Raw genomic sequence first — 19,167 nt, forward strand, 5'->3', positions numbered from 1 at the left:
ACCCGCAGAGTGTGATCGAGCACAGAGGGGCCCGTCCCTGGGCTTCAGGATGACACCACCCCATGCCACCTCCCAGCGCGGACTTCCCTGCGCCGTCCAACATGAGCAGCTGGCTTCAGAAGACACTGCAAAGTCGTGGAAATGTCACTAATGGTATCTGAGCACCTATGTGGGCCTTGAGAGGGCTCATTCTTGTGGAACAACTGGGGGACAAAGTCTTGGGAGCTGCCAGGCCATCAGGCCCTGCTGGTCTCTCAGCCAGGCTGAGTCAGTGCTCTCTTGACAAGGTCACGTGGTCCTGCAGAGACGTGTAAAGGGGCCCCGGGGCCAAGGCTGGCATTTCGCGGTTACAGGCCTTTCATGGTGATGATCCATCTCCACACACGAGGGGCTGCAACGTGACACAGTGAACACCGCTGGGAGGCCTGCCTGCCCTGCTGGGGACTGCCCAAGAGGTGGAGAGACGGCGATAGATGGGACCCACGGGCAGAGGTGGCCGGGGACACCTTGCTGTCTCCAGCTTGCACCCCGGACTGTTGTTTGATCTCCTGATTTGATGTGTGGTCTCGCCCCCAGGGGATGTGGATTGTGCCCCTTTGCCTCCTCCCACCCCAAGAGAAGTTCAACAGGATCAGCCCTGGTCCTAAATTCAGACTTTATGAAAGCATTTCTGACCTTTCCCCACAAGGATCCCAATCAGAAACTGGTGAGAACTGGCACTTCTTTGGGACTTTATATAAACAACATCCCATGTCTGCTCTAAGGATGTCTGGAGGGCATTTGATCACATGATCTTGCTCTATGGGGCTCCCTGTGCCCACATGAACCCAGAGTTGCTATGTGACAAGCCTCTGGTTTCTCAGCTGATGTCAAGCATTCGCTTGTAAAAATTCATTGGACTGTCTTAAAACATAGACCAGGAGAACCATGGATGGGAGGGACTACATTTACTTTACGTATAAAGGTTTACTATTATTAACAAGTTACCGCTATTATTTACATGTTTATAAAACAGAAATAAAAATGACATACACGTTTGGTGCCAAAAGTGGCACATCCAAACTAGGATCAGTACAAAAATAAACTTTCAAGCTATGTGTTTGCAGACATCATCACAGCCAAGCAGCCCCGGGGACAATGACACCAGTGCCTGCTGGAAGGGCCCCCGCCTTCTCACAAGAACCCAAGCAAACACACAGAAGACAAACGGACAAGTTATGTTCCTGAGCTACAGAAGCTTAGAGCCTCTAAACGGTTGTGAATTTCTGCTACCGAGGATCTGGGATGGGTTTCGAGTTGATGAGCTTTCGCTAGTGGCATCGGGACATGGTACCGTGCATGGAGGGGAAGCTAAGCTGCTTGTGAAGCCAAGGAGCCCTGTGCACAGGGGTCCTCTCTGTTGACTGCCAATCCTTGCAAATCTCCCGGCTGCAGACAAACAGGAACATGGGCAGAGGGAAACAGAAGCTACTTGGCTTGGGAGCCCCTGTGCCCGCCAAACATGCCCCTGGGTAACTGGCAGAAATCCGCCACATTTCCAGGGTCTCATCATAGATATGCGCCATATCCACACTTGGCCAAGGACCTCATTGGTCAATAGAGGAGGGGTCCCAGCAGGGAGAGCAAGGCCAGCCCAGCAAAGCCCTGCCCACCCCACCTGGTGCTTCAGCGTGCAGCAGCCCACCTTCCTCCCTACTCCCCATGAAGCTGGGCTGGAGTTCATGCCTGGTGACAGGGGCACGCTGGGCCAGGGAGGGTGCTGGGTGAGCCAAGAGCATGGGCTTTCCAACTCCTGCGCAGCAGGACTCCCACCCAGGCACAGACGCCTCCGGATCCCAGTGAGGAATGCAGATGCTGAGGGGAGCGGGCGGGAGGGGGCTGTGAGCGGGCTGCAGCCCACTGCAGAGCCGCTGAAGGGTCCACAGGAGCCGACAGCAGCTTGTCCACCCTGGGCTGGGGTGACAGCGTGGAGGAGGGCACACCGAGCAGCCCCTGCAGCAGCCGCCAGCTCTGCTCACTGGTCCTGGACCTTGGCCCTCTTGGCTCTTAGGGACAGGTGCTGCAAGAGAAGAGAAAACAGCATTGCTGGGGTGGGTCAAAGGAGCAGACTGGAGCACGATTCCCCGAAGTGACCAAATCAAAGCTTCCACCTGGCTCACACTTTCGCAGTAAACGCCCTGCCCCACAGGCAACAGTTTGGAGGGGAAAAGCCCAAGGGACCCACAAAGGCACCAGGGCTTCAGTAAGCCACACAGGCCGAGGTCGGGCCGCTGGGGCTCTGAGGGCAGCTGTCAGTGAGACATGGCTCGCCCTCTGCCCCAGCCCTTCTGCCAGCCCTGCAGCCCAAGAGCCGGGCTGCTCAGACCAGACCAAAGATCACCTCTTGTTTCCTAGAATTTCTTGAGAACAGTCAAGGGAAGGTATCCTTCCCTTGGGAACAAAAAGGTCAGCCAACCTAGCCAGCCATCCCCAGAGGCTCAAGGTCCTGCTCTCATGACGCCTGTGCAAGAGCAGGGAAGACACACAGAACAGGACTTTGTTCCTGGTTTCTCTTTCAGAGACGTCACTCTGTAGCAGTGTAAGCAACCCAGGAAGACTGACACTATAATCACGGGCATCAGATAACAGGATTGGGGGATACAAACATCCTTTGCACTCAAAAGTAAAGCCAGAAGTGCTTTACTCAAAAAATATGCAACTGAAGCAGGGAGTGTAAACAGAAGCTTTTAATAAAGGTCCTCTGTTCCCCAATGGAGGCAGACCTGATGCCCTCTCGATAGTTCTAATCCCACAACCAGGCAACATTCTGAGCATGCTGCCTCACACAGCAGGCTCTTCACTGGAGGGATGTCAATCCCCTGGCTGCAAGCAGAGCAGGGCTGCCAGCCCCAGCACGCTCAATGCCCAAACCCCGCCTCTTGGCACACCTATGATGCCCTCGAGACAGCCATCCCCATCACCGAGAGAAAACCTCAGGGCCTGAAAGAGTGCAGGTGCAGAAGGCGCAGCACCCCACCAAGCACAACAGGATGGGGTGCTGAGGGAGCAGGACACAGGTGTAAATGAGCCACAGAAAGTCACACTTTCTAACCACTTATGGCCGAGAAGAGAAAGAACAAAGTGCTGGTCACTCGGTCACATCTGACTCTTTGCAACCCCATGGACTGTAGCCCACCAGGCTCCTCCATCCATGGAATTCTCCAGGCAAGGATCCTGGAGTGGGTAGCCACTGCCTTCTCCAGGGGATCTTCCTGACCCAGGGATCGAACCCAGGTCTCCCACAGTGCAGGCGGATCCTTTACCGTCTGAGCCACCAGGAAAGCCCAAGAATACTGGAGTGGGTACCTATCCCGTCTCCAGGGGATCTTCCCAACCCAGGGATCAAATCCAAGTCTCCTGCATTGCAGGCGGATTCTCTACCGTCTGAGCCACCAGGGAAGCGCATGCCCGAGAAAGGACCAATGCAGATTCCAGCAAAGGCCTGGAGGGTCCTCCCTCAATCCCAAAGATCGCTCAGAAGCAGGAGAAAAAGCCTGAGGACTTGCAAGGCAAATCTCTGGACAGGTCCCCCGTCCCCCTCTCCCGCTGTGGGTCTTGCTGGATGTCTCCCAATTCTCTCCTCCACGCACGTCACCTGACGTGACCCCACCCACCAATGGAAGGCACCCAAAGCCGTAGCTTAGGGACGGGGATGAGGTCATCGTGCCTGGGGGGCCATTTTGGTGCTCATTTCTGAAGAGAATGTTGTGTATAAACAAAGCGGAGTCTGGACCATTTCAGGCCTCTTAACAGAGCAAGAGCAACACTCTAAAAAACACTGGTAATGGAAAGTCACCAACAATGCCAGGAACAGAGCTGGGGATGACCTGTGGGCTCTGCATGGCCTTGGGGCGCTACGCTGCGCTCAGCCAAGGACCCTCCACCATGCACGGGCAGCCACTGGAGAGTGGCTGGGCTCTTGGAGAAATCAATCCATTTAGGACAAGTGCCTTTGGACTGCTTAGTTAAGGAGGGACCAAGTTTCTTGGAGTAGGAGAGGGTTAGGGCCCTCGCCTGTACAATGAGGTTGTTGAACTAGGTGATTTCTGAGCCCAGCCTCTCTAAAACTACTCTGATCACAAGCAGTCATCAGAATGGAGCAGATGAGCTGAAAAACAGGCATTTGGGGAGAAAAAAAAAAGACAAATTTGGCATTGCCATTTTCTTCAAAATTCTGGGGCAGTCAGTCTGCTCTTTAACTTTGTGGGTTTGACCTAGAAAAACTGTCATTTTGAGGTGAAAAGGGAAAATGACTCTGCTTCTGGGTTAATCCTGTTCTCCCAGAGTCTAAATGAACCTGAGACAACTTCAGAGTCTCTCTTCTCTGCCTGCCTGCCTCTCGTTACGCTAACAAGCGGGCTTAAAACTGCACCATTCTCCTTAAGCTCGAGTTTGCATTTCTAACTGTTCTTTTGGACTTCTGAAGTCTGCTGCGTTCCACCTGAGAGGTTTGGTGGAAGATTTTCTTTCATTTCAGGTTTATTCTTATCAGCCCAATGCAGCAGAGAAAACACACTGCATTCATATCAGTCCCTGAAATTATCTCATTTTTAGCTGAAATATCTGGATGGGGATACAGGAAGTTGAACTATACAGGTCTGAAATGTTTTTTGTTTGATGGTTTAAGATTTAATATGGAAAGATTTAAAATGACAACTTCCCTCGACATTGCTGGAGGGGGAGGGATGAAAAGATCCTTCCCTTTATAGGATCACAACTCAAACATTTCCAGGAGTTGAGCCAGTGAGATAAACGAGGGAGGCAGGACCTGGAGAGAGTCGCTCACAATAGGCCCCATTCCTCAGCCCCTGCTGCAGACTCAGGCTCAGAAACCCAGCAAATTCAACATGTCTTTCAAGAGAGTCTTGAAATCCATATTTAATGTGGACTCTCCCAATTTTAAAAGGCACCAATAAGGCCACATTTTGGTCTGAAAACACTGCAGTCTGGCTACAGCTTTGATGAAGTAACAGGTTTTGGTTTCCCTTTTGTGGTAAACAATGGTCAAACTAGACAAAATATCTGAAGCGATAATTTTCAGGTACTGGGTAACAGAGAACACAGGCTGTAACCCTTGAGAAAAAGGAAACACTCGAGGTGAGTGAAAGTTATAGTCATTCCAGGTCTCCGCGTGGCTCTCCACATTTTGTAGTGTCCAACTCTTTGAGACCCCATGGACTGTAGCCCACCAGGTTCCTCTGTCCATGGAATTCTCCAGGCAAAACTACTGAATTGGGTGCCATTCCCTTCTCCAGGGGAACTTTCCGACCCAGAGATCGAACCCGGATCTCCTGCATTTCAGGCAGATTCTTTCACCATCTGAGCCACCAGGGAAGCCCCTGTCAGAGGGAAGTGAATCCTAAATAGAGAACAGTATTGCTGGGGAGAGGAAACACAGATCAGAGTTCAGAGCTGCTGAGCCTGCTGGAATTTACAGAACAGGGCATCAGAAAAGAGGAGCTCCAGAAATCAACACAGAGCTACCACTCTTAAACCTCTGGCTGAATACTAAGCCACACAGGTGCAGGCCAAGGGTCCATAAGGCTGGCAAAGAACAGGAACTGGGGAGTTGTGACCTGGTACAGAGGAGATTCTGGAGGTCTGCACAGTGCTGGAGACACTGGAGTTCCGTGCAGCCAGAGTGCAAAGGCCTCACTGAACATCCTAGGCATCCAGTTGAGACATCAAAAGTCCATGTCTTGGGAGCAGGGCTACTAGACACCTGCCCGAAAACAACTCAAGTCAGGTCTTGGTAGAATTAAACTGACTGCCAGTATGAACTGTCTACTAGAAAAAACTCAATATTCTTTACAGAAAAGACAACAAATTCAACTCTTCACAACAAACCACTCATAATGTCCAGCACACAACAAAAAATTACTAGACAAGAGAAGCAGGAAATGTGGCCCATAATGAGGTAGAAAAACAGTCTAAAAACAAAATAGATCAGAGACGACAAAGATGCTGAATTAATGCACGTCTTCCATAGAAAAAAAGCATATACTACACACACAGCAATGCGCCCACCAAGTGTTTAAAATGAAACAGGTTTAAGCTTGCACACACGTTCTGCGAGGCAATCCTCATCAGAATATTTGTGCTGCTTCTTATGAACATGGTCCAAAGTGTGACAGACTTTCTTTGGAAATGGTTTAAAAGGGCAGAGGGAGAGGGGAAGAGTTAAAGATATATTCTTCTTTTTTTATCATATAAGCTGGAGGGATTTATTTTTAAATGCACGTTTTAAATATCATGTGAGCATTTTAAATATCATGTGAGCAAACAGTATGGTGCTTTTACCCAGAACGATCTGAGACTATGGTAACAGCCTTTCATCTATGTACCACGGGTTGGGGTTGGGGGGCAGGCAAGTTTAGGACATTACATTGAAAAATAAACGTATATTTAAAATATGAAGAGGCAGGTAACAGGTGGTTTGGGGGTTCATTCCTACCGTTCCTTGTTGATAAAAGTGTGGAGCCAGCTCCAACAGCCAAGCAGACTCAATGGCGGTCACATCTCTCATGTAATACTTGGAGGTTTGGATAACTTCATTGTAGATAACCCTGAAATAAGAAGAAATCACAAGCTACTTTCCTATTTATTATAATTAGAATCAGAACCACAACAATTAGAGATGGTTCCCCTTTACTTTTAAAATGCATCCACCTGTTCTGTGAGCCAGGCACTACACTAGACAAATGTATTCATGTTGCTCACCTAAGCCTCATGACCTGAGTGGTAGGTACCAGTGTGCCCACTGCACAGAGCAGACTCTAAGTCCCACGTGATTTCCAGGACATCTCAGTTGAACCTTCTGGTTCCCTATGCTTTTGTTTACACAACTCTGAACAGAGTCTAATGACTTCATCAGAAAATGTAGAAATAGAAGCAAAGGCTCACTGATTCTGAAAGGAGCTGGGAATTAACTGTAAAGGGACCCAAGGGAACTGTCTAGAGAGATGAAAGCATTCTATATCTTACTGGGAATATGGGTTACACACACACAGTTGTAACGACTGCTAACAGTTTTCTTTAGGAGCTAATGAGAAGATTGATTGTGGTGATGGATATATAACCCCGTGAATGTATTTAAAGTCACAGGACGGTACACGTTAAGTGGGTAAATTGTATGTATGTGAATTACATAATATCTCCATAAAGCTGTCAAAACACACACACACACACACACACACACACAAGAGGGGGGAGCTTGCCTAAGGCTGAGGTAACAGATACCAAAAAGTCAAGCCAAGAAGGTAATTTAAATCCCCAGATTGTAAGACTGCATATATTAATATAGATACCAGTTTCCAGGGACTTCCCTGACAGTCCAGTGGTTCAAGGCTCTGCACTTTCATTGCGGGGGCACGGGTTCACTTCCTGGTTGGGGAACTAAGATCACCCATGCCACACCCTGCAGCCGTATCAGCTTCCACAGCGAGTATTAGTATCTGCTCCCTGAAGCCAGCCCTTACAGCCTGGCCCGCGGAAGTGTGAACCTCAGCCACCTATCAAATACATCCCTCTACGGAAGCCTTTCTCCCCAGGTACTGGAGTCCATCTGTTCTCTGTTGGGCTGTAGAATGGGACCTGGATTCCTCTCTCTGCACAGCTATACCGAGAGTGAGGACAGAGCACCCAGTCTGTGGGTGAACATGAATGTTTGCTGAGGGGATCAGCAGGCAGAGGAATAAGACCATTGGCTTACAGGGATCCTTGACAGAGTAGAAATTCTTTGTAGAACAGAGTCAGCAAATGTGTACTGGGCACCTGGACTCTAGGCGCTGGGGACCCAGAGATGAACCAGAACGAGGCCTTGCCTTCAAAGCACTGACAAAGCAGAGGGGCAGGAGGGGGCTTACCAGCGGGGCGGCTTCTCTGCATAGAGGACCGATGCTGGGTGGATGTGCAATTCATGATCATCACGGATGGTCCTTGGGAAGCAGAGCAATTTTGTCTCAAGTACATTTTAAACACTTCCAGCAAGACCTTCCCACAGATGCATTTAAACTCATCAAAAACACAGGCTGTACTTCACACAAACAAAACTATCCTCTCCATCTTCTCTCGAGCCTTTTATGACCCCTCCCCTACTGTCACCCCAGAAATCAAGAATAAATCATGCTAAAAAAGGGAGAAGGAAAGCAACACATGGACATCCAAATATTTTTCTGCTTATGTTTATGTTTATCTTCTGGAGGTTCTCTTTCAAAAATTTCCTTGAGGACAGAAATAATATACACAATTACTTCTATAAACTTTTATATTAACAAGGTTAAACAGTAAAGAGTATGGAAGAGATAATTATAAATGGGGGGGAAAGAAAGCTCAATACTGGACTATCCACTTCTCTGAGATAATATTTCAAATGCCAACTTAGATTTTATTCAGTTTAATTCAAAAAAATATTTACGGCACACACAACTATTGGTGAGATCAGCTCATGAGAGAAGATTAACAGATCAGAACACTGCTGCTCAAACCATAATTACAGAGCACTTCTGCAGGTGCCAGGAATGTGTGTCAGGAAAGTGCTTTAAGGCCATGACCCAGCGCATCTCCAGCGCTGGAATAAAGCCATTGCCCGGGGTGTTGGCTGTCTTATCAGGCGACCAACACTGAACTTTGTCCCAAAGGGACTGACCACCATGAAGCATGTTGTGTAGCCTGTATTTCTATTGAGGATACTGGTGAAAGACTTTTGTGAATGCTAGTGGGAATTGCTAATTAATACTCTTGAGGAGAGCGGGGTAATCAGAATGACAATGAAACGATGGTTCTCACTGGAGAAGATCACAGCCTGTCCAGAGCTGCCTCGGACAGAACAGCTCAGTGCTGGGAGCTGGGAGGAGAGTACATACGATGGGCAACAGAACCATGACACTGATAGGCTGGAACACCTGGCCTGGGGTGACAAATAGAACATACTAGAAACAAATGTAAAGTGCTATCCTGAGGCCCAGTCAGCAACCAAATACTGGATGAAGGAGACCTGGCTGCCAAAAAAACAAAGAAGGTCAATGCAATTCTGGGCTCATTAACAAAGCCCAGTGGGAGGAGTTTGGGGGAGAATGGGAACCTGTATATGTATGCCTGAGTCCCCTAAGGTGTTCATCTGAAACTAACAAAACATTGGTAATTGGTTATACCCCAAGAGAAAATAAAAACCTAAAAAAACAAAAAAACAGAGCCCAGTATCTGGAATGGGACACCACGGAGAGTTCAGGATCACAGGACTATAATATGTTCTGAGGGGAAAAAGCTAACAATAGTCTCAGGCGAAAACCCAAAGACAAGTTAGGGAGAGGCCCTTTTGAGCACTCCCTTACTAAAGAAGGGACTTTCCTTGTGGCTCAGCTGGTAAAGAATCTGCCTGCAATGCGGGAGACCTAGGTTTAATTCCTGGGTTGGGAAGGTCCTCTGGAGAAGGGAAAGGCTACCCACTCTAGTACTCTGGCCTGGAGAATTCCATGGACTTTGTAGTCCATGGGCTCGCAAACAGCTGGACACGACTGAGCGACTTTCACTTTCACTTTATTAAAGAGGAGCACCTTCTAATCACTGCTCTAAAAAACTGGCTAAAGTGAAGTTACAAAACTAAAACCAGCTCAGAAACAGAAAGACAGACTAAAGTAACACTTCAACAAACTGGAATGATTTGGTTTGGAGAAAAGAGGGCTAACTAGGTGTTAGCTTTCACCAAATTTGAATATACCAGAGGTTATCGGAGGTCATCAGTGAATCTTCTACACCTGGAAAATGGAACTGGAAGAGACAGGCTGTAGTTTTCAGCAGAGGGAGGGGCTGGCCAGCACATGAAGAACACTCACCAACATTCCAGTGTGGCTACAATGCACCTGGGGAGCTTCAGTTGTGCAGACCTCTAAAAACGTCACAAAGCACCCAACAGCAAAACTAACTTCTCTAGGAGAGAGCACCTGTAATGGTTCCCTTGAGTCCTATTACTCTCTGATTACAACAGATATGTTACCAGCCTGCAGACTTGTAACAGGCTTCCCTGATAGCTCAGTTGGTAAAGAATCCACCTGCAATGCACCTGCAGGAGACACCAGTTCGATTCCTGAGTCGGGAAGATCTGCTGGAGAAGGGATAGGCTACCCACTCCAGTATTCTTGGGCTTCCCTGGTGGCTCAGCTGGTAAAGAATCTGCGCATAATGCAGGAGACCTAGGTTCCATCCCTGGGTTGCCAAGATCCCCTGGAGAAGGGAAAGGCTACCCACTCCAGTATTCTGGCCTGGAGAATTCCACAGACTGTATAGTCCATGGGGTCGCAAAGAGTCGGACATGACTGAGCGACTTCCACTTTCAGACTTGTAACTATCATCCTCCTACAACACATGGATGGGCTGAACACTTGAGAATCATTTCCACAAAGTTAAGACATTTTGCTTAAATCTGTACAGCTAACCTCAATGCATCTTTAGAAGGAGGCAAGGTGCAAATAAAGAAAAATGATTTAACCTCTCTGCTTTCTCTGCATGTCAGCTTGCTGTTGGGTTTGGTTTATTTTTAAGATTTTAATAACTTAAGTGACTTCACAAATGACTTCACAAAGTATCATGTTACCTATAAGCTCCAGTAGAATGAAACCTCGCAGCATTTGCAAAGAATCCGGAAACGATGCACCTCAGAACTGGATCTGGATCACCTACACAAACAGGGATGGATGAGATGAGACCTCACCTGCCCTATGCTCTGTCCTGTGAGGCCCACCCCAGGCTGCCTTGAGCCGCCTTGAAACCATCTCCTGAATGGGTTCAGCCCCACGATTCCCAGTGCCAAATGCCTGCCCTGGCACCATCTATAGGGGTCCCCACCCTCCACAATGGCTGCTGATGGAAACATATCAGACTGTTCCTTAACCTGGGACCACCCCCCCAATTCCCCTGCACCCCCAGCCACAGAGGACCAGACCAAGGCTGGGCACCAGAACCTACAGAGCACTCCACAGGCTGGCCAGTGACCTTGGAACTCCTCTTTAGGAGAGCATTTTACAGGAATGATGTTCCTTCCCTAAGACCCAACCTGGGACATTAACACTACAACATTATTTCTGTGATTACAGTTAGTTTGTAATTCTTCAAAATTTTCAAACAGCTCAGTTTAACTGGCGTCTGTGCTGCTGTAGTAAACATCTTCCAAGGATAAAGCCTGCTCAATTAGATGATTTCTACATGATATATCCAAATTATTCTGCAAAAACGATAATGCCATCCATATGGCTTATGACATACAATATTTCATCAATTCTAAGATTTATTTTTTTTTACACTTTAACTCACTGAAATCAGGACAGCATTTTATAATTGGCAACAGTTTTTCTTTCTTAATGACACATAAAATAATGGTATGTCTTAATGGTGTCTTATGTTGGTAAATAGGTTACCAAAAAGTGGTATGATTTACAAAGCCATCAACAGTGTATGAGAATGTCAGTTTTCCTGCATTCTTACCAGCAATGTTCTGGCACAAAGGTACCCCTTCTTTAACTGTACACTTATTTATTACTATTACTGTATTTCTTCTTTTCAAATTTTCCATTCCATTCCTTTGCCCATTTATCAACTTGGAAATTAGGTGTTTTTTTCCTTAATATGTTAAATAAATTCACTCTATAATAATGCTTTTTTTATCCCTTATATCTGTTGAAAATATTTTTTCACTGTTTTCTTTAACATCTAGTTTTTTTTTAATTGGAGGATAATTACTTTACAATGCTGTGTTGGTTTCTGCTGTCAATGTCCATCAGCCACAAGTATACATATATTCCCTCCCTTTTGAAGAGAAGTTTTCAATTTGCATGTAATTTATTGCATTTCCATAATTTTCTCTATTGTTCTTCAGCACAGAACTGAAAAAAATCCCAAATCTGCATTTCCAAACACAATCTGATCCTAGACTCAGCTCCTTCTCTCCACTTGCCCAAAAGAAGTTATCTATGCAGAATGTGCATTGTTACCAAAATGAGATAATTCCCAAGGGATAAAAACTGCCCTCCTTAAGGAGTAGGATAGTGGGAAATCTTAAATATTACAAGGATTGTGGCCCTCCAGAGCTCAACCCTACCTTACAAAATCTTATCCCTTAGTACTGAATTTCTCTTGGTAAAAAGAATTTAAATTCAATATAACTCTTCTCCTGGGAGAGGGGTTTGATAGGGACAGAGTGAAGGGACAAAGCAGGTGATAAACAGTTAATCCCACTAGGGAATTGTAAGCAGTGAAAAAGTATAGGAGATTTAAGTTAATGATCATTCAAGAAAGTAGGTTTAATTAACCACAAAATCCAGCAGGCTTACTTCAAAACAAAACCATGCAACAGAAGCAGGAGACATGCTCAAAAGCACTGAAAGAATGGTGGCCTGAGACCCCACATCCTCAGTGAGCTCAGGAAGCTAACGATTCCTAGGTCACGCTTCTCTGCCCACGCTAAAAACAAAAACATGAGAAAGGTGGCGTTATCCTGAAACCTGCGCTGATTTACCGCATTTTAGTCTGCGTTACCACCTTCTGGCTCATTTTCACTGCACCATGACAGTCCCCGTTTGACTATGTAGGGACAAGAAAGCTCCCTGGCCTGATGGAGAGGAGGAGCTGAAGATGGAAGCTTGATGTCCACTCAAGAATGAGGAAGAAGGTGGTCTTTTTCCCCTCCCCCGATTTCCCTTCAATTATAAAGCTGCAGCCCACTAAGTTCTCCGTGTGCACCTTCTTGCCCGCCCGCTCGTAAGCCTCACGAGCATCCTATTCTAATCAATCGCTTCTTATCTGTCACTTTGTGTTTTCCTAAATTCTTTCTGCACTGAGGCCTAAAGAATTGGAGCTCTTCCTTTGGAGCCTCCAAGACACATTTCTGCTGTTTCAAGCTGACAATGAAAAACAGGTTAAGAAACAAAGATGCAGATGTATGGCTGCTCGCTATCTCCTGGGAGACAGGCACTTGATCAGCTTCTCCCCAGTTAGCTGCCTCTGTGAGCTTCCTGTCTGTACTGATGATACTTTACCCAGTCACCCGGGCTCAGTGCTTCCCTCTCTTAGGAGCGTGGTCATCCATCAACACCCTCTGAGCATCTGATACGCTCCTCTCTGCCAGCACTTGTCTCCACAGTCCTCTTTGCCTAGTGAGCCCTTTGCCACTGGTTTCTAATCCAACCAGTTTGCTCAACTGGACTTCCACCACTACTCGAGGCCCACTGTGAGCCCTCTCAGTACCCCCCAACCCCAGGATTCCATCTTCCCTGCATTCCTACTACAATCCCCATCACTGTACACCATGAGCACTCAAACATCTATTCCTGTAGTCTCTAAGACAACTGATAATCTCATTTGCAGTACTTTGTGTCTCTGTAAGAATCTCTCCCGTCACTGCACTGTTTCAACAGTAAGAACCGCGTCTTTGTCATCATGTAATTAGTTTCCCTTAGTACGAAAGCAACGTAAAGCTCTGGAATGAAGCTGCCTGAGCTCTGAGGCCACTCACTCACTGTGCGACCTCCGTGTGGCACGTCACTCACTACCTCTCAGCCCACTTTTCTCATCTGAAGAATGGGAATCACGGCAGCGCATGCTTCACTGGAGCTCTGTGAGCACTAAATGAACTCACGTATGAAGACACAGCCCTGCTGGGCCTGTAACGGGTGCTGCAGTTAGGTTAGTAAGAGCTAGTAGTGCCAGGAGTGTTTCCAAGAGCCTGGCACACAGGAGATGTTCAAAAGACAACTGCTGACTGGCTAAGCAGACACACCACCCCCCTGAAAGCGTGTGTTGGCGCCACACAGGCCCATCTTTGCTAGTTACCAGCTGTGTTGTCCCAAACTTAAATTAACTTCTCCCTGGGACCTTACAACTCCTCTGTAAAATAAGGATAACATCACCTACACCCTGGAGTAGCAGAGTAAGTGAGAGAATATTAAATAAAACCCCCGTGGTGCAACCGAGCGTGTCCTCAACTAACAGGAGTCACTGGCACTGCCAGAGGCCAGAGACTGTCTTACACAGCACTTCCATCTTACCTGGCGACTGTCTAGGCTAAACACACAGTACGTGCTTTAGTAACACCTGTAGCTGAAAATAAAAGGCAGTTTATACGGAATGGCCATAAATGTTATCCATGTAAAAGTCATTTTTCTTGCAAAGCCTACAATAGGGAAAATTAACCACATGGCATACAATGAGGTAAAGAATGGTAATGATTCGTAAGTGTTGTCAGGGCTTGTTAAAAATTTTAAATAAAAATAGCCCTCGGAAATGAAAATGGACCTCCTTGGCGGGGGGAATATGCTCCCTTCACATGCAGCTTTTCACCAACACAGGCAATTCAAAATGTGAGCCCAGTGTGGGTCCAGTGTATACTGTGTTGTCTCACACCGCCCAGCCTGAGAACGCCAAGAATGCAACTCCACAGGGCAGAGAGAGGAGCGTCATGAGCAGTGGCGGTTTATTCTTACCTTCACTGGATTTCTTGGGCACCTGAAACTTGACGAGAAGCTTTTTCAACTGCTCCCTCACTGTCGCAGCTCTGACGAGACCCTTGTAATTCAGGAAATGTTCCTGACACCACTGGGAGTTCTTGTTGTGCTGCAGGGCAACGCACACACAGGGAGGGTGAGACAGCACAGGACAACTCTCGGCTGAGGCTGCGTGGCGGGCGCCACTCGACTCTGCCCTCTTTAGCTTCCTTAATGGGACAAGATCTTCAAGTCATTACAGGCCTTTTGGGGCCCCATCTCTCTACACAGATGCTGATCACCCTGCTTACCATCTGACTGCTGTCCAATCTCACTCTCTTGTGCTAAAGGGCAAGTGAGAACTTAACAATAAGCAGTCTTAAGTATCTCCACGAGAGTGGCCAACTATCAGACAGAACCCTTCCCTGCGGCTCTTTGCAAATCAACCTTCCCTCTCTGGCAGCTCAAGGTTATCACTTTACTTGACAACAGGCAAGTACAAGAAGGTCTGGTACTGATGCGTAAGCCCAATACTTTGGCCACCTGATACAAAGAGCCGATTCACTGGAAAAGACCCTGATGCTGGGAAAAACCAAGGGCAAAAGAAGAAAGGGGTGGCAGAGATGGTTACATAGCATCCCCAACTCAATGGACATGAATTTGAGCAAACTGCACTGCAGGAGCGGAGAAGGCAATGGCACCCCACTCCAGTACTCTTGCCTGGAAAATCCCATGGATGGAGGAGCCTGGTGGGCTGTAGTCCATAGGGTCGCTAAGAGTCGGACACGACTGAGCTTTCGCTTTCACACGACTGAGCTGAACTTTCACTTTCACTTCTCACTTTTATGCTTTGGAGAAGGAAATGGCAACCCACTGCAGTGTTCTTGCCTGGAGAATCCCAGGGACGGGAGAGCCTGGTGAGCTACCGTCTATAGGGTCGCACAGAGTCGGACACGACTGAAGCGACTTAGCAGCAGCAACAGCAGCACTGCAGGAGATAGTGAAGGACAGGGAAGCCTGGCATGCTGCAGTCCACAGGGTCTCAAAACACAGGACACGAATAAGCGACTGAACAACAGACTACCTCCAATGGACGGGAGCATGGAGGGGGCCTTTGTAGCGGCAACTGTGCTTACTTTGATAAATGCTTCATACACATTGAGCATGGTAAGATGGTCACCCTCCTCCACAGCAAATTTTCGGTGCGCTCGAATCTGGAAAGAATAAGGCAATGTTTAGAAGCTGACTCCTGTGAGCCTCTTGTCCTGGAGGTAACATTACACGATGAATAGCTCAGTATAATTCATTTGCAACACTGTCTTAATTTCAAGTGTACATAAATATCGTAACTTTTCCTTCACAGTCTTTCCAGCATTCACCCATCTACTCATCACGAATGCCTGGGCTGGGAGGGCCCTGTCAGCAGCTTGGCTGTGCCAGGCCTGCTGTGCCCAGGCAAGAACTCCTGGCATCCCTAATGAGCCCACCAAGGTTGCCCCCAGAGAAGCCTTGAAAACAACCTCCCTTACTTTTGAAAAGTCAGTAGGACAATGGTTAAGATTTGGACCGTGAAAGGCAACTCCACCAATTCTGGCTGAGCAACTGTAAGTTACTGAACTTTTCTGTGCCTCCATCTCTAAATATGGTGACAGTAATACCTCCCTCCCAAGTTCACACTGAAGATAAAATGACATGATGTAGGAAAAATTTTGGCACAATGTCAGGCACAAAGTAAGATAAACACTCCAAACTGAAGCTGCTCTGTCACCAGCAGTCCGTGGGCAATTTTAACAAATGAAAGCCCAAAGTGAGCAAGACTCGTACGAACAGCTTGGGGGAAAAGTCAGACTTACAGCCTGAGACTTCTGGTTTGAGGGGACCACAAAGACGTTCTGGATCTGCATCATGGCGGCAATGCTCAGAATTTCCTGAGAACAGCCAAAATTCCCTATAAAACAAAACGCGTGTTTGATTTCAAACATATCATGTGTCACGAGAAGAAAAAGATGTTCTCTGATGTTTGCCTTGCAGCATACTATAAACCAAGATCATCTATTTCTACATAGCTTCATTTTAAAATCTTATATAAACACTTCACCCTGCCAAATGGGATGCTCTGTATACATGGTCCAGATGAATGGAGGCCTGGAAGGACTCCATTCTGCAGCGGTCACACCAAAGGACTCTGCCATGAGACTCAACTAGGGTAGGTCAGCTCCACACCTGCTCCCTCCTCTCTAGATGGATACCTGGAATCCTGGGAGAAAGCCTAAGAGGGAGAGGGGGCAGGGAATACTTGGACTGCGTCCCTCTGCTCTGGGATCTTTCTATGAAGTGGCCTCCCTCTCAACAGGGCTCACTTCACTGGGCAAGGCTGAGGCATACCTAGACCAGGGAAGCATGCAGTGGGCCACAGCTGCTGGCACCTGGGCAGAGTCTGTAGCAACCAGCCCTCCAGGGCATCAGATGGAGTGAACTGCCCTGCACACTCCCCCACAGCTTCCGGCCTCACAAATGATCTTTCCTGCTTCTCAATGCAAGCCCGGTAGCTCCAAGACACAACTATAGCTAACTTTTCACCATGCTTAATCTGAAACACAGCTTTGTTGACTGCCAGTGAATATAAAGTTAGACCAAAGCAAGACAGAACTAGTATTTCCCTTCTCTGGGCTGTTGGGGGTGGCGAGTGCAGTCTCTAGTCTCCAGAGGATTTTGACTTCTACATATGAGAGGATCTTGAGGCTCTACACTTTGATTCCTTAACTAATATTCTCATAAAAATCTGAAAGCATCAGAGAAGCTGGGACTCTTGCCCATGGGTAGTGCAAATACAAAGTGGAGGACGCTGTGGTGATTCCTCAAAAACTAAATGCAGAATCACCGAGCAAGCGATTCCACCCTAAGTATTAGACCTCAAAGAAGTGAAAGCAGGGACACAAGCACATGCTTGTACACCTGTGTGCAGAGCAGCATGAGTCACAAAAGCCAAAGGGTGGCAGCTCCCTGGGAATCCGCCAACAGGTGAATGGTCTATTTGCACAGTGGAATATTACTCAGCCTTAAAAAAATCCTGACACACGATACAATAGGAACCCTGAAGACACTGTACCAACTGAAAAAATCAGTCACAAAAAGACAAATATTGTATGATTCCACTTACATGAGGTTCCTAGAATCGTCAAATTCAGAGAGACAGTAAGTAGAACAGTGGTTGTCAGGGGTTGGGGGAGGGGAGAATGGGAGTTAAGTGTTTAATGGGTAGAGTTCCGGTTTGACAAAAATGAAAACATTCTGGAGATGGATGGTGGTGGTGGTTGGACAACAACGCAAAAGTACTTAATGCTGCAGAACTGTCCATTTTAACATTTTTAATTGTATTTAAAAATGAGTAAAATGGTAAGTTTTATGTTGTGTATTTTTCACCACAAATTTATACAAAAACTCAGATGTCAGACCCACAGGAAGCAAACAAAAGCGTTTCCTGAATTAATGATGACGGACCTTGAATCACAAGTTAACAACATGCCCCAAAGCAGACATCTTTAGATGAAAACTCCTTCAGTGCTTAAAAAAAATGCTGGCACAGGCTACATTGTGCCCTCTCCCCCAAGGTACACAGAATTTGAGAAACAACTTTCCCGACAAAATAAAATCAATGAGAACTGCTGGTCTCCACCTACCTGATTCAAGCAGCACTTTTGCAAACATGGGATTCAAAGGAAACTCTGCTATTCTCACGCCAAGCGGTTCAGTTAGGCGACAGTCTTTGTCCAGACCTGCCGTAAGAACAACGAGAGGCAGAAGGCATGTACCAGTGTTGGAAGATGTACAGTTGTTGGGAGAATAAAAGGTAATACATGCTGGCCAAGGTGTATCCAGGAGATGAATCATACACTATCAGCTTCAACCTGACTGCTGTTACAGTAGAAAAAGAAAAGATTTCCTCGGAGCTCTTGAATACTCAATTTTGAAAAATTAATTCTAATGGCCTCTATGGGCTTCCCTGGTGGTTCAGTGGTAAAGAATCCACCCGCCAACGCAGGAGATGCGGGTTCAATCCCTGGGTCGGGAAGATCCCTTGGAGGGAGGAAGAAATGGCAACCTACTCCAGTATTCTTGCCTGGGAAAGCCCATGGACAGAGGAGCCTGGTGGGCTACAGTCAATGGGGTCGCAAAGAGTTGGGACATATCTTAGGGACTAAACAACAATGGCCTCTATGCAAAGACCTAAGTATAAGGAAATGGACCCAGAGCCGCCTCCGGCCCCAACCCTCTCCTGGTTCTACTTCTCCCCAGAACCTCCCTCTCCAAGGGCCAACCCACAACCAGATAGTGCCAAACACAGAGGGCACTTTCCTCAGGGCCCCAGCAGCCTTCGCGCCTGCTAACTACAGCTCCTTGGAAATACTCTTCCCCAGCGTCCATGACCCACACTGTCTGGCTTCTCTGCCACCTCTCCTGCTGTTTTCTCTGCCTCACCTCTGGACTACTGCACTCACTTCCCACGCTAGCAAGGTAATGCTCAAAATCCTCCAAGCTAGGTTCCAGCAGTGTGTGAATCATGAACTTTCAGATGTACAAGCTGGGTTTAGAAAAGGCAGAGGGAGCGGAGATCAAATTGCTAACATTCACTGGGTCGCAGAGAAAGCAAGGGAAT

The 19,167-nt window shown here is 47.2% G+C and overlaps 1 protein-coding gene across 9 annotated transcripts in view; it reads right to left on the minus strand.

Annotated features, from left to right (window-relative positions):
• Positions 1-932: 932 nt before the first annotated feature.
• DHX35 (DEAH-box helicase 35) overlaps positions 933-19,167 on the minus strand; it is a 69,824-nt gene continuing 51,589 nt past the window's right edge. For all 9 annotated transcript variants that reach the window (XR_015139045.1, XR_015139047.1, XR_015139046.1 and 6 more), the window contains 8 exons: positions 18,191-18,286; positions 16,364-16,458; positions 15,647-15,724; positions 14,511-14,640; positions 10,631-10,712; positions 7,905-7,976; positions 6,494-6,605; positions 933-2,059 (listed from right to left, as the gene is read on the minus strand). Coding sequence is in view for 6 of the 9 variants with exons in the window: in XM_086331849.1 (XP_086187975.1) it covers positions 2,015-2,059; positions 6,494-6,605; positions 7,905-7,976; positions 10,631-10,712; positions 14,511-14,640; positions 15,647-15,724; positions 16,364-16,458; positions 18,191-18,286 (710 nt within the window). In the remaining 3 variants the exon portion in view is untranslated. The remainder of the gene's footprint in view (positions 2,060-6,493; positions 6,606-7,904; positions 7,977-10,630; positions 10,713-14,510; positions 14,641-15,646; positions 15,725-16,363; positions 16,459-18,190; positions 18,287-19,167) is intronic.

This window comes from Bos grunniens, chromosome 13, assembly GCF_055505025.1.
Source record: "Bos grunniens cultivar Pamir isolate PY7600 chromosome 13, Bosgru_T2T1.0, whole genome shotgun sequence".
In the NCBI taxonomy this organism is placed as follows: Eukaryota; Metazoa; Chordata; class Mammalia; order Artiodactyla; family Bovidae; genus Bos; species Bos grunniens.